At 37.1% G+C, this 16295-nt stretch overlaps 1 protein-coding gene across 1 annotated transcript; it reads left to right on the top strand.

Moving 5' to 3' along the window:
- Nucleotides 1-8487: 8487 nt before the first annotated feature.
- Nucleotides 8488-12389, top strand: LOC134536611 (uncharacterized). Its single transcript, XM_063376403.1, has 2 exons — nt 8488-8515; nt 8596-12389. Exon 2 carries the CDS (start codon nt 9337-9339, stop codon nt 10453-10455), a length of 1119 nt encoding a protein of 372 aa, XP_063232473.1. The 5' UTR covers nt 8488-8515; nt 8596-9336; the 3' UTR covers nt 10456-12389.
- Nucleotides 12390-16295: the final 3906 nt, after the last annotated feature.

The raw sequence follows: 16295 nt of genomic DNA, 5'->3' as shown, positions 1-16295 counted from the left end.
AATTGTTTAGAGCAATACAGAATGTTTAGGTTGGCGAAACTTGCATAAAATATTTTCCATTTAGTGGCCCACATATTGTATCTATATATCTGTGTTCAGTCTCTGTTTTCTCAGTGTGTGTTTTGTGTTTATTATCTACATGATAAACTATTTTGCTAACCAGTTATTATTGTTTTATTAATCTGTTTGCATTATAAGATACAAATACTGACTGAGCAGCACAAATGTATATGTATCTTATCGCATCTACATAAATTGCAGGTAATTTCATTTCATTTATTTTAGGTTATGTTTCAACAATTTTATTTGTTACAAGCACTTTGGGGCATGATGGGTCAGGCAACCTTGGGGCACCATGGGTCGCCACTAAATGTTTAAGTTAGCTATACTAGAAAGGATCAAATACAAAACAGTTAGGCCTAATTAATTTTTTTGTTTTAGATCATGGTTCGAACATACAAACTTAAGACTACAAAGGGCTTATTCAGCGAAGCTGATCTTCAAAAAGCACTTAATTTGGTCGCAGAAGGAAGGAGCATTCGAAGTGCAGCTGACGAGTGTGGTGTCAAAAGAGAGACTCTAAGACGCAAGAGTAAGTTAATGAACTCACAAACTCCAGTAGAATTTGAACTTAAACCAAACTACAGCCATCAAAAAGTTTTTAGTGATGACGAAGAACTTTTAATTGTTGAATATTTAAAAAAGTGCTGCAAAATGTTCTATGGACTGACAACAAAAGACTGTCGCAAACTGGCATATGAAACTGCTGTTGTTAATGGTGTAAAATGTCCCGAGTCATGGCATGCAAAACAAATGGCAGGTGAAGATTGGTTAGCAGGATATTTTTAAAAGACACGAAGATCTTCGGTCTCCAGAGGGCTGTAGTCTTGCTCGCGCTACTGCTTTCAATCGTATTAATGTAGAGGCATTTTTTAAAAATTACCAGGCATTGTTGTTGAAAGAACCACAGCTTGGAAACCATTCACGAATTTTCAATTTAAAAGAAACCAAAACAATGACTGTTCAAAATAGTGGAAGAGTAATTGCTGAGAAAGGTTGCAAAGCTGTATGTAAAGTCAAAAGTTTGTAAAAAGGCACTTTGGTTACAACATGTTGTATTGTCCGTGCAGATGGCAATTATCTGCCGCCCATTTTAATATTTCCTCGAGTGCATTTTCGTGATCACATGCTGATTGGGGCACCACCAAACACACTGGGGCTAGCCAACCCATCAGGATGGATGACTGGGGAACTCTTTCTAAGATCAATTAAACATTTCATAAAATATTCCTACAGCACGAAAGATAATCCTAGTCTGCTGATATACGATAACCATGAGAGCCACATTAATTTAGAAGTCTTCGAATTAGCAAAAGCAAATGGTGTTCACATTTTGACACTTCCTCCACATTCATCGCACCGGATGCAGCCCCTGGATGTTGGTTTGTATGGTCCCTTTCAGAAGTTTTACAGTTCTGCTATTGACTCTTGGATGTTGACTCACCCAGGAAAAACAGTACCTATCAATTTACGATGTAGGTGGATTTGTTGGCACATCCCTCCCACGTGCTATGACGCCAAATAACATCACCAGTACTTTTAAAAAGACTGGAATTTTCCCTCATGATCCACATGTTTTTAGTGATGACTTCCTCCCTAGCTCAGTTTCAGAACTGTCCCAGTCATCAAATTTCACATCAAAGGAAACAGACATTCCGGGTCCATCACAAGCTTGCCCAAAAGCTGTGCAATATGTGGCGAGTAATGATACATCATGCATTGTGACAAGTTTTGTGAATGATGAAGAAATAGGTGATAGTGCTCCACGGCATTTCAAAAGTCCTACAGAATTTCGAGGATACCCAAAAGCAGAACACCGAACAGGCACTAGGAAACGCAGACAGTTGGGAAGCAGCAAGATTTTAACTGCTACACCACAGAGAGAAATTCTGTTGGGGAAAAGATAAAAACAAGAAGAAAAAGATAAAAAAAAAACAAATAAAATAAAATCAGCAGTAGTGAAACGTCGCCTTTTTGTTAGTGAGAAAGATTATTCAGAAACCGAAGGTGAAGACAAAGTGATTAGCCCAACAGACAGTGATTGTTATAACTGTATGGAATCCCAAATCCAAACTCAGCAAAATCATAAATCATTTCTTTCACGCGATACAGAGCCAAATGAAGGTGACTATGTTCTTGTGGAGTTTCAGGATAAGAAAAGTAAAATGCACTATGTTGGACAGGTGTTGATGATTACAAATGAATCAAATGAAGGAAAAGAATACGAGGTGAAATTTATGAGAAGTTCAAAGAAAACCCTTGATAAGTTTATGGGCCATTCTCCCATAAGTGTAAATTTTCAGTCCCTGGAATTTTATATTGTTCATATTAGTTAAGCATAAATGGTTATGTTCTTAAATTATTTTGTTGTGTGTGTTTTTCTTATTTTTATGACATTTTTAAAGTCAGAGTAAATAACTTTGGCTACAGGAAAATTTTAAGAACCCAAAAGTGACTACTGTCTCTTATACCCAACCCAAAATAATGAATGTTAAGTCCTGTTACAAGTGTAATTTATAAAATAATACAGAAAACAATTTTTTTTCTAAAATTAATCATTGTAAAAGATAATACAATAATGTCCACTTACTAGTAAAAAAATTTTGTAATTTATTTGGGTTTATTGAACTGCTGTCCCTTGTTTGTATAGTCACTACTGTCCCTATGTAAATAGTTCCTCAAATACTCACCAGAGATGCTTCATTAGCCTTGACCACAGCAGTTTCAAGTGCAGGAAGCCATATTGTTTGTAGCAAGAAACACAATTCATGGTTGTTATGTTTCACAGCAATTTTATTATCTTTAAAATGTATTAAAAGGTAAGAGTATGTTTATTATTGTCACTACTGTCCCTAATGTTTATTTATGTATTAGTGTTAATTGGTATACAAATATTTTAGTTGCATGAAACAGATTTGTTTTCTGTTTACCAAAGGTCTTAGTGTCTTTCCTAGTAAATTCTAACCTATTTAAAAGTGACCATTTTAATAATATTGTCACTACTGTCCCAGTCACTACTGTCCCTTAAAAGCAACTGTCGTCATGGGGACAGTGGTGACAACAACAGGACAGTAGTGACTTCTGCATATATGTTAATTAGTATTTTTATGTAACTATGTATGTTACAATTATTATTTTTTTTTTTTTAGGAAATAAATAAAATGGTTTAATTGCAAATGGAAATTTGACATCTTAATACATGTGAAACTGGTTTTCAAAGGTGACATGGATCTTTTTGACTATAATGCACCTTCAACAAGTTTGGGGATCACATCTAATCAGCAAGTAAAAAAAGGGAAAGCAAAAGTGCAATCAGATACCATAAACCAGTGATGGCCAACTTTGTTGACTTCAGGGGCCACATAGCACTTCAAAGTACACTCAAGGGCCAAACCACACACTGACATAATTTTTACAATTTTACGGAATTCTAAAAAACACATTTTTTGTATGTTCTGTTTACTTTTACTTATGATCTCTATTATAATTGACTAAATAGAGAAAAATAATTCGAAGAATTTCTTAAAAAACAGACACCTTCTATAAATACACTTATCATTTTTTTTTCTAGTACTTAGTGAGAGCACTCTGGCTTTTAGACACTGTTCACCGACGACATAAAATCCACATATATTTTTGGTGTTGCCACACGAAGCAAATGTGATAACACGTCATCGGAAAGTCTATTCCTACCCTTTGAATTTATGTGCTTCAATGCTGAAAAAGCTGCTTTGCAAATGTACGTACTTGAGAATATTGAACACAGTTTCAGGGCCCAATTCCTTATCAAAGGATAACATTCATACGAAAGTAATTTCCAAAAATCTACTTCAGGTGCTATGGACATTTTAACAGAGGGATCACACTGGAGTTCACAGAGTTCTAGCTGCAATTCTCTTGGCTGAAACTGAATGCTACACTTCAAAGCATTGTTGAATAGTTCCATGCTAGAACAGAATGTTTCAAAATCTTGAAATCTCCTGTCGAATTCTGAAGCCAGTTGGTTAATATTTTCCACAAACTGCACGAAAGTAACCATTTCTTCACCTGAGAGCTTCTTACAGTTTGGAAAGTGGAAGAGGTAATTTCGTTCCAGTGCAGACTTAAATACTTGAGGTTTTTTCCAAATCCATCAACGAAACCCATCATCTCGATAACAGTATGATTTTTTCCCTACAACTGCAAATTCAAAATATTCAGATGTTGGGTGATATCTGAGAAAAGCTAAATTTTTCAAGAAATCAACATTTTTCAGTACTTCCTGGAGATCTGTTGAGTGTGGAACATTGTCACTCAAAAAGGAAAGTATTTCATTCCGCAGTTCAAAAAATCTGACTAGGCACTTTCCTCGACTAAGCCATCTAACTTCCGTGTCTAATAATAAATCACCATAAGCACAATCCAATTCTTCTAAAAATGTCAGAAATTTTCTGAGAATTAAATAGCGGTAAACTCCCCCCCCCCCCCCCCCAATCTTATCAAATTGGTGATCTTGGCAATAGTAGCCATTGTGCCTGACACACTTACTGATTTGGCACGCAATGCCTCCTGATGTATAATGCAATGCAGAGTGGGCAGGGTAGCTTTTTTTTTTTTGTTTTAAAAGTCCAACAAAGCCACATAATGTTCCAACCATTGCTTTAGCACCGTCTGTGACAACTGAAAATAGTTTCTCATAACCTACATGTTCTTCAACTACATTGTTAACTTCCTTAAAAATATCTAGAACTTTGGTTGTGTTATGCAAAGAACATACTTTTAATAGTTCAATAATACTGAAATCTTTTTGGATGGCTCTTACAAAAATTAACAACTGACTAGGGTCGGTAACATCTGTGCTTTCATCGAGAGCTAACGAAAAATACGAACAGTCAGAAATAGAACCTTTCAGGTTTGTCAGTATTTGATTGCTAATATCTTCAACTCTCCTAGTAACAGTTTGTTTTGACAGAGACACAGAATTAAACTCTTTTGCCACCTTACCTTCATTAAATGATTCTGCCATTCTTAATGCACAGTTTTTGATGAATTCCCCATCACTAAGTGGTTTTTTCGCTTTCGCTAGCTCGTAGCTAACAATGTACGAGGCTAAAAGACATGCTTCTTGGTTTCTTGACACACTGGTGAATACACTCTTTTGCTGAGAAATTAGTTTTTTCCAGTTGTTCAACAAGATGTTTTCATGACTCGCCTGAACAATTTTCATATTTGTGTTGATTATTTGATAAAAAGTGCCGTTTGAGATTGTATTCTTTTAATAGAGCTAGCACTTGAAGGCAAACTAAACACTGAGGTTTCATGTCCTTATTAAGTATAAACAAATATTTGAGTTCCCATTCTTCTTTGAAAACACGATTCTCACGGTCTACTTTCCTAAATTTGGAAAACATTTCAAACTAACTACAACATCAAATAACTTGCGAAACGTAAACAAGTACATAATCTGTGTGCCGCGAGTTACCTTGCTATTATGATGCCATATGAGTCATGGTGCTGCGCTCTTTTGACATTCGAAATAAATACGTAAGGTTGCTGGCTCAGCCGGTAAATCGCTACGCTTCTTTGTCACGCAATATGTCAAACTCTCATATTTACTCGGCAGCTGTGTTCGATAAAAATATTAATTTGGTTGGAGCTATGACATTTGTATAGTTTGTAATGAAATGCAAGCCAATGCAAAGCAGAATGAGTGTAGCAACGACTGTGTATTTGCCAGTAGTTTAAATTAACATTTTTCCAGCTATTGTAAAACCGTTGCATAAGTGTGTTTTCGTCTCGACGGATAGTTTTTGCGGGCCACATAAAACGTTACCACGGGCCGCCAGTTGGCCATCACTGCCATAAACAATGACATTAGGCCTACTTCTGATGTGCCATTGTGCCATAGTACAAAAGTGTTATGTAACAAGATATCATCTGCAAAAAAAAGTAAGAAGATAACAACAGAAGAAAAACGTTTGAAAGAACGGGAGAAAAAAGAAAGCAAAGGGAAAGAATGAAACAGGATCCTGAGGCAAGACAAAGAGAGAGAGAAATTTACCAGACAAGAAAGCAGAAAGGCAAAATAAAGTTAATCACAGATTTATCGCCTAGAGAGAAGCGACAAAGGAGGAAAGACTGGAGAGAAAGACAAAGAAAAGAAAAAACAGACAAACTAAGAAAGCTCATGATGAAGTGGTAGCTTTTCTAGAGACTTCGTCACCAACACCACCACCAATTCAAGACAGAACAATTCCCAACAAGAGAAGGCAATCAGGCAGGAAAAAAGTAAGGAAGAATAGAAGTGCAGTGTATCGAGCTCTTAAAAGAAGTGAGAAAGATGTTGATAAATACAAGAGGAAGGCAGAGAAACTAAAGAAACGACTTCAAAGAATCAAGGTACAAAATAATACAATGGGTTCTCCATCACCAAATTCTAAAGTGAAGAAAATGCTATAATCAGGCACCCAGAAAGACATTAAAAAAAACTGCTTTTTGGTGAAGTACTTATGTCTGAGCTATCCAACACTGCAAAACATTCTACAGAGAAAGATAAGCGACGCCTCACAAATATTGTTTCTGGTAAAACTATAAAAAAATACAGACTTTTACACGAAACAGGATTTCTCAGTGTTCGACAGACACTTCATATAGGAAGACAACCTGTCAAAAGAAAACAAAAACAAAATGCAATGTCGCAACAAACAAAAGATATGGTTTGTAGATTTTATGAGGAAGATATCAACACCTGGTAAAAAAGAGTGTCACAAAGAACAAAACCAAAAAGAAAAAAGAGTTCTTCTTGATTCATTGAAGAATTTACATAGGAAATTTAATGAAACTAAACCAAACAACATTAGCATATCATATGCAACCTTCTGTAAACTGAAACCGTTTTGGGTTGTTCATCCTCAAGTGTCCGACAGGGATACTTGTTTATGCACAAAACATGCAAACTAACAATTTTTGATAGATAAGCTACACTATCATAAACTGCTGAAAGTCAAAAATGTCAGTGACGTGAGTAACTTTGTTTGTTGTAGTAAACTTTCCAAAGAATGTATGTACCGAGAATGCAGTCGTGAAAATAAGGCTTTGCCCATAGAAACAGTAGAAAGAAAACTGTCGGAACAGACATTTTATTATCAATGGACTCCAAAAACCGAAGAAAGAATTGACAAAAATGGGAAAACAATCAACGTTAAATTAACAAAGAAAGAAAAAATTGTTTGTGACATCCAACAGCTCATTGCAAAAGCTCAAGAAAACTTAGCAAGTTTTCTAAAGCACACATTCAATTGGTGGCATCAATTTTCTACACTTAAGAAGCTTAAAACATCACTTAATGCAAATGAAATTCTTGTTGTCATTGATTTTTCGGAAAATTACGTTTGCAAGTGTAATGAAGTTCAGAGTGCACATTTTGGAGCCTCTAAAGATCAGGTTACACTACACACAGGTGTAATTTACTTTCACAAGGAAGTTAAAGAAACCAGTAATGTAGTTACACAAAACCAAGATGGTTATTCTGTGATGTCTCTTTGTACAATATCCGAGTGTTTGAGGCATGATGCCTGTGCCGTATGGGCCCATGTGCATAGGATACTACAGGTTGTTCAAGATGAGTTTCCAGATGTCAACACAGTAGACTTTCAAAGTGATGGGCCAACAACTCAATATAGGAACAGAACTAATTTTTTTCTTCTGACTTATTTTGCATGCAAATTCCAACTAGAAAATGTTACATGGAACTTTACTGAAAGTGGACATGGAAAGGGTCCAGCAGATGGAATAGGGGGAGTTTTAAAGAACACAGCAGATCAGGCCGTAGAATATGGAACAGACATAATAGATGCTAAAAGATTGTTACAAACATTATCAAATTGCAATCTTAATATCAAACTTTTTGAAGTAGAAGAAACAGATATAACAAATGTTGATGAAATAAAACTGAGTAGTTCTTGTATTCAAGTACCTAATACAATGAAACTACACCAAGTTACATGGAATAAAAATGATCCTTCAAAGCTACAGATACGATACTTGAGTTGTTTCATGTGCGCTACCAACAAAGAATGCAAACATTTTAGCTTAAATCCCTCATCTGTAGATTTACTTCATCACTCTTTGGTTGCAAGTATCCTTTTACAAAGCATTATATGTAATGTTATTCTCCATGTAAGTAGTTATGTTCTGTTCATATTACATTTGTTTTTAACAACTTCCTGGTTACTATTAAACAGTTCTCTTATTGAGATTGTTGTTCTGTAGTTTAAATGAGAGACACAGTACACAATTTACTTGATTTGCATCACATAATCTATGTATCTCCATTGAGTTATTTTCCTCAATTTTCTGCATTTAGACAATGACTGCAATGGATCAACACTTGTAAATAAATCTAAAAGAAATGACAGTAAAACATCACTTGTTGGAAAATGGGTTGCAGTTATTTATGATGAACAGTGGTATCCAGGTAAGTTCAGCTAAGTAAGAAATAATTAATTTTATTAGTCAAACATAAATAATTCTACAAAAGTTGATTGGGTTTTACAGGCTTAGTTGAAGATGTTGATGGCAACATGGTGACGATCACTTTCATGTCCCGAGCTGGAAAGCGGTTTTATTGGCCTACCAAACCAGACAGTCATGTAGTGCCTGAAGATGAAATCTTGTGTTTGATTGAAGCTGCACCGTGCCCTGTGTCTTCAAGACATTTTACAATCGCAAGTGATGTTGAAATAGACAGAAAATGGCAACATGTTTTAGCTCATTCATAAGTTGATTCTTATTGTACAGGAGCGTAATATTGTACATTTTAACTGCACACAATTTTTTTAATACTGGGATAACCAGTAGCTTATTGTGTTTTATTGAACAGCATAAGTGCTATTTTATTTTGATTTTGGACCTTGATAAATTAAGCAATACCGTGTAACATAAAATTATCAAGTTTTTGTTATTACTTTCGAATGGCTATTTTTTTTAATGTTAATCTCTGCACCTATCCTGTATAACTTATCTATTTCTAATTAAATTATATATTAATATATTAAGACACAATACTATATACAGGGTGGCCATGAATATGTGTTACACTTTTATAGGGATGGTAGATGTAGATGTGTGGAAAACATTTTATTAAGAAACCCATGTCCGGAAATGCATCCTTATACCTGAAACTGCGCAACAAAGTAACGGGTAGGTAGGCAACTAGGCGACAAGCCAGTGAAAACATGTTGTGTTGTCTTACCTACTACCCGATTTGACGATCAGTGACCGCACGAGTCACCGTGCATGTGTTACACTCGCTATTGTCGCAGTTGCAGAGGCGACATGGATGGCTACACACTGGCAGAGCTAGCCGATATGCATTTAGTGTATGGTGCAGCTGGCGGCAATGGAAGAGAGGCGGAGAGACAGTATCGTGAGAGGTTCCCTAACCAACGGAACCCTGCACACACAATGTTCGCACGCATTGACCGCCGTTTGCGGGAAACGGGTTCGCTGCACGTCACGAAGCCAGCAAGTGGTTCGAGAAGGACAATACGGACACCTAGCTTTGAGGAAGAGGTGCTGGAACAAATTCAGGACACACCATCTACGGCCATCTCACGGGCAATAGCACATGCCATGCACACCTCCCGTCAATCTGTTGCACTGGTATTAAAGGAACAACTTCTGCGCCCGTATCATGTACAGAAGGTACAGACTTTACAAGAAGCTGATTGTCCTGCACGACATGCATTTTGCCGATGGTTGCTGCAGTGCTGCGAAAATATGCCACAGTTCCTACAGCATGTGCTGTTCACAGGCGAGAGCTGCTTCACCAGGGATGGCTTGTTCAATAACCGTAACACTCACGTTTGGGCCGACCAACACAGCCACACGACGTATCCAACCCGCCACCAACAGCGATTTTCAGTGAACATCTTGGCTGGGATACTAAATGACAGTGTACTAGGGCCACACATTTTGCCACCACGCCTCAACGCTGCAGAGTATCTGCGGTTTCTGCACGATGTTTTACTTGACATGTTGGATGACGTCAGACTTGATATTCGCGCATCGTTGTGGTTCCAGTGTGATGGAGTAACAGCTCACTACGCCCTCTGTGTTCGTGACCACCTGAACAGAGCATTTGGACAGCGGTGGATAGGACGGGGTGGTCCCATTGCCTGGCCACTGCATTCCCCCGACCTCTCGCTTTTGGACTTCAACCTTTGGGGCCATGTGAAGTCCCTTGTGTACGCCACTTCTGTACATATCAGGGATGAACTGGTGGGCAGGATACATGCTGCGTTTCAGACCATAGGAAACACACCAGCTGTCTTCGCCGATGTGCGACGCAACCTGTTGCGGCACTGCACTGCATGTATCGGGTGTAGCGGAGGACATTTTGAGCAGCAAATGTAAAGCGTATGATTAAACCTGCATAAACACAGATACACATGTGTCGTTATTGACATCCGACGTCACCGTCCCTGCCAGGTTGCCTACTTACCTCTGTTACTTTGTTGCGCAGTTTTCAGGTATAAGGATTCATTTCCGGACATGGATTTCTTAATAAAATGTTTTCCACGCATCTACATCTACCATCCCTATCAATTTGTAACACATATTCAAGGCCACCCTGTATGTAGCAGCAAATAACTATTTACAGTTATATTTATGAGGCCTACTTGAAGGGACAGTAGTGACATCTTATAATTTTTTTATTGTATTCAAACTGCTGTTAAAAATTAATTTAACTTTAAAGTTTGCGTACAAGTGCTGGTTCCTATTTTGTAATATATAACGAGTTAAGATATAATCAAAACCAGCATAAAAAATGACTTTTATAAATCAAAATTTTATACAGCTAAAGTTTACAATTATGGGAGAATGGCCATTATTTTTCCACAAGAAGATATATTTCGATAGCGGGACGCTCCAATATCTTGTTTGTCTTGCCAAGGCCTGAAACATGTGATAACAAAACTGATCGCCAAAGATCATTTTTAAAATTTGCTGTGTCATTTGATTTATTCAACATGCGCTAAAATGTCTACTTACAGACAAGTGGCTATTTCTAAATCGTTTGCTATGGATAAAGTGTAATTTTTATGGCGGGTTTTCATATTTTTGCTGTAACTGTAATTGATATTTTGTGTTCATTTAATATTTTAAGCATATTTATTTAATTAAACCTATTTTAAAAACAATTCAACTTCATGTTTTAGACCAAAACTCTGTTTCATAAGAATGACCCATAGTGCCCCAGATACTGACCCATAGTGCCCCAAGTATGGGGCACTATCGGTCACTTCTAAAAAACCATATTAAAATTTTTGTATGAAATACTAATCGAAGTAGGCTAACTAACATAAATGTGTGTTGAAATATATACCTTTCTTTATTTATGTACACAATAGTGAACCTATAATTTCATATTTAGACATAAATTTGATAGTTAGAATTTTTGCGACTCGTCGTGCCTCAGTCTTCCCTACACAATTTTTTTTTCTAAAACTCTTCTTAGCATGACGACTACTGGTACATTTACCTTACTCAGTGTATGAGAAAACACGCGGTACGGAATTCCGGCTTATGAGAAACCATGCAATAAGTGCCAAGGCTTTAATCATTTCGCAGTGGCATGTAAAAATAAAGACAAATTTAACTTGCGAAAAGACAGACGCAAAAGCACCGGGAGGGACAGGAAGATGTTTGCTGTAGGTTATGGTGTAGAAAGCAGCAGTGAGCGTTGAGCAAAACGACAGTCAGACTACAAACCTTTGGGGGGTCTCAGGTGAAGCCATTAGGTAAACTAGTAGTGGAATGTGAAACAAACAAGAAGATAGTTCTTGCAGAGTTTATGGTTGTACCAGATGAGGGAGCAAGTCCAATACTGGGGCTGGATTCGTGTGTTGAGCTGGGTCTTATACAGAGAGTAGGGACAATCGACTCAGATAGGGCGAAGGGCAGTGAACAAAAGGAAGTTGTCAACAAGCACAAGCAAGCTTTTAAAGGAGTGGCATGTTTCCCAGATGTGTATAAGTTACAATTAAAGGAGAATGCAGTTCCAGTAGCCAATCCTAGTCTAAGGGTTCCACTCTCAATCAAAAGTAAGTTAAGACACCTTAGAGAGCCTGGAGAGTAAAAATATCATCAAGCGGTGCTCAGAAGCGATGGAGAGGGTCCATACATTAGTGGCTGTAGAGAAGCCAAATGGGTCGCTTCACCTGTGTCTGGATCCTCAAGACCTTAACAGGTATGTGTCGAGAGAATATTGTTCCATTCCAACTATAGAAGAGGTTCTCAGTGCTTGATCTACAGGAACGATTTTATCAGGTACCACTTGATGAGGAGTTCAGTAAGTTAGTTATGCACGTTCACAAAATCTCAACAAGTACTTTGGTGACAATACCTGGAGTGTTTGTTTACTTTGATGATATATTAATCTGTGCTGATACCAAAGAAGAGCATGACATAATCTTCGAGAGAGTGTAGGCCAGGGCTATTAGGTATAACATAAAGTTTAATTCAGAAAAGTTTCAGTATTGTGTTCCCCAGGTTAAATACTTAGGATTTCTAGTGAGCAAGGAAGGAGTGCACCCAGACCCGGACAAAGTGATAGCTATAGAGAGCTTGAAAGAACCCCGTAGTAAAAAGGAGTTACAGCAACTCATGGGCATGAACTATCTGAGGGACTTTGTACCAGGCTTTTCTGAAGTGGTTACACCACTCAGAGAGCTTCTCAAGAAAGATGTTTTATGGACATGGACCAACAGACAGCAGACCACATTTGAAAATGTAAAAAAGTTAATCAGCACAGCTCCCACATTAGCTAGCTTTGACCCTAGTAAAAACATCACGAGAGATGCAAGTCAAAATGGGTTGGGTTGCTGTTTATTGCAAGACAGCCGGTACATTTTGCTTCTCGATCCATGACGGCAACCGAGCAAGGCTATGCACAAGTGGAAAAAGAGCTTCTAGCCTTAAGTTATGCATGTGAAAAATTATTACATAAATGGCAACAGAATAACAGTGTATACAGATCACCAGTCACTAGTAACATTGATGAAAAAGCAAATGGTACAAATTAAAAATACTTGGCTTAAGAGATTACGGTTATAGTTGTTGATGTATAGTTTAGATGTATGCTATCTACCAGGAGCAGAAATGCATATTGCAGATTTGTTATCTAGAAACTTTCCAGTCACAACAGTGGAAGATGATGCAACAATGAAAGTAGTAGTTCATGTTGTAGGGATGGCTGAAGTTGTATTCTCAAGGGACAGATATCAACAGTATGTTGAACAAACACACATGGATGTTCATTTAAGTAAAGTCTTAAATTATGTACAAAATGGGTGGCCCACTCGAATGGAAGAAGGGGAAGAACTAAAGCATTACTACAACATTAGAAATGAAATTTATGTTGAAAAGGGGCTAGTATACTTTAAGGTAAGGCTCATTGTTCCGGGCTGTCTTAGACAGCATGCTCTTCAATTACTTCATGAAACACATGAGGGATGCAACAAGACTGTCAGTAAAGTCAAATCACATTTTTATTGGTGAGGCATCACAAAGCAAATAATTGACTTTATACTATCATGTTACGTGTATCAGAGGTTCAGTAACAAAAATGTCAAACAACCACTTCTGTCTACTGTGATTCCTGATTACCCATTCCAGGTTGTGTCAGCGGACATAGCAGAACATGAAGGGAGATCCTACCTAGTAGTAGTAGACTTATCTAGGTGGCTTGAGGTTAGGGTTACCAGACGTCCGGCAAAAGGAGGACATGTCCTCCTTTTTATGTATTTTTTTTGCGTCCGGCCGGATTTTCCTTAATGCTCCAAAATGTCCGGCTTTTTTATAAAGTGAGATAATTCCTGCAGTTACACTCTGAGTAAAGCGCGCGGTGCGCGCTAATACGCTGTCCGCAGTCACCCCACTAGTAAGTAGTTCTATGACAGCTTGACAGGTAGCAGCACATGCAGAAGTACGTGTTTTTAATATGCTGTATATGCGTAGTTTGTTTGATTCTTTATACTGAAACTGTATTAAATGCCAAAACATTGTAAAATATCGTACTCCATTGTAATTAATTCATGGCTTTTTTTTTTTTTTAAATATATTGTCCTCTTTTTTAGTGAAATGTCCTCCTTTTGCGAGGTGAATGTCCTCTTTTTTTGTTATCAGTATCTGGTAACCCTACTTGAGGTAGAACAGTTGCACAATAAGACAAGTAAATCTGTCATTGCAATACTCTCAGGAATATTCAGTAGGCTGGGAATCCCTGAAAAACTAATCACGGACAATATGCCATTTGGAAGTTATGAAATGACCATATTTGCAAAACAATGGGGTTTTCAAATAATCACGTCAAGTCCACATTATCCAAAAGGACATGGACTAACAGAAAAGGCAGTAGGAATCGCAAAGAAAACAATAATAAAATCTGATTACACCAAACAGGACTTGCCGTTATTCTTGTTGAATTATCGCACTACTCCCATAAGTGATGTGAGGATATCACCAGCACTAGTAGGGGAGACTGGGGAGGGTTGATACATAGGGAGACTTGATACAAGTGGTTTAATTTTTACTGTGTTGGTTTTCCTGCATTTTAGTTTTTTTTTAGTTCTTTGTTACAGGTACCTCCATATTGTTTGTTGTGATACAGGCCAAGAAGCAAATATTCTAGGAAGAATCAAAAAATAACTGTGATTCAGCATTCAGAGGAAGTAAAACATTGTTTCTATAAACTATTATTACTTTTTCAACAATTTATGTAGCATAAATATTTTTTGTACTTCACAAGTTTCAGTTATTAACAAAGCTAACCTAAAGTGTAAAGTGCTCTTAAATTAATATTTATAATATAAATGTTAACTTTTTTAATTGAATGTACAGTAGTATGGGGACACTTCATACACTATGGTTGGAGAGACCTGATACGTGCATGACGTTGTTTATTATTATGCATATAGTAGGCCTAGGCTATTATGACAATTTTCTAGATGGAAATCTTTATTGTTGAGGGATTTCAGTGATTTCAATCTTACTTTTAAAGGTTTTGTGTTAACCTATCAGTAAATAACAGGTATATAGTTCAGATTATGATAGCCACCTCACTGACATAATATTTGTTTAAAAATATGTAATGTATGCTTTTCATAGTTAATCACATAATCAACTATAGTAGGCCTTTTAAAAATAATGGGTAGCTAGTACTTAACAAACAGCTCTGTTTTGCTTATACTCCTGTAACTTTTTGTTCCAGATGCTGATGTTTTATAAACCAAACCCGCAAGCTAAACAACGAAAAAAAAGTACCCCATGATGTCATGAAAGCTGCTGTTAAGGAAGTAGTTGAAGATGGCATAGGCTTAAGAAAAACTGCACTTAAGTTTGACATTGATAAAATAACACTTCATAGATATGTGAGAAAGTATAAAGATGAAAAAACTAATACTTCAACAGTTTATGAACCTAACTACAGTGTCTCTCAAGTGTTCACAAAAGAAAAGGAAACACTGCTAGCCAGTTATTTGAAAAAGGCATCGCAACTTCATGGGCTTGATACAGTTAATTGTCGCATACTTGCATTTGAATATGCAGTTAGGAACAAGAAAACTTACCCTAAGAAATGGGATCAGAACAAAATAGCAGGTTATGACTGGTTTCGTGGTTTCATGAAACGAAATTGAGAATTATCTGTACGGTTACCAGAAGCTACAAGCATTGCAAGATCCTCGGCCTTTAATAGAACAACAGTGGAAGAATTCAACAAAAATTTGGAAAAGATTCTTCTAAGAGAAAATTTTGGTCCTCAAGACATATGGAACATAGACGAAACTGGTGTTACCACTACCCACAAACCTACTAAGGTAATTGCTGAACGTGGAGTCAAACAGGTGGGTCAAGCAACATCCCAAGAACGAGGCACTTTGGTTACAGTATGTAATTCAATAAATGCAATAGGCAACTTTATACCACCATTCTTGGTTTTTCCGAGAGTAAACATAAAATAATTAATGTACGTCGGTGCATCTCCAGGTACGGTGGGCGTTGGGCATCAAAAACATTCTGGGTGGATGACTAAAGAAAACTTTGTGCAGTTTTTAAACCATTTCATCAAGCATGTTAAATGTTCCTTAGAGCATAAAGTTTTATTGCTCATGGATAACCACGAGTCCCACATTTCTTTAGAATCGCTACAGCTTGCTAAACACAATGGAATTATTCTACTAACGTTTCCTCCC

This window comes from Bacillus rossius, chromosome 11 (genome assembly GCF_032445375.1).
Source record: "Bacillus rossius redtenbacheri isolate Brsri chromosome 11, Brsri_v3, whole genome shotgun sequence".
Lineage (NCBI taxonomy): Eukaryota > Metazoa > Arthropoda > Insecta > Phasmatodea > Bacillidae > Bacillus > Bacillus rossius.
The sequence above is the reverse complement of the archived record's forward strand: the minus strand, read 5'-3'. Positions and strand labels throughout refer to the sequence as shown.

Bases quoted from the DNA above. Each gene is read 5' to 3' on its own strand.
- LOC134536611 (XM_063376403.1), top strand. From the start codon at position 9,337: ATGTGTTACACTCGCTATTGTCGCAGTTGCAGAGGCGACATGGATGGC.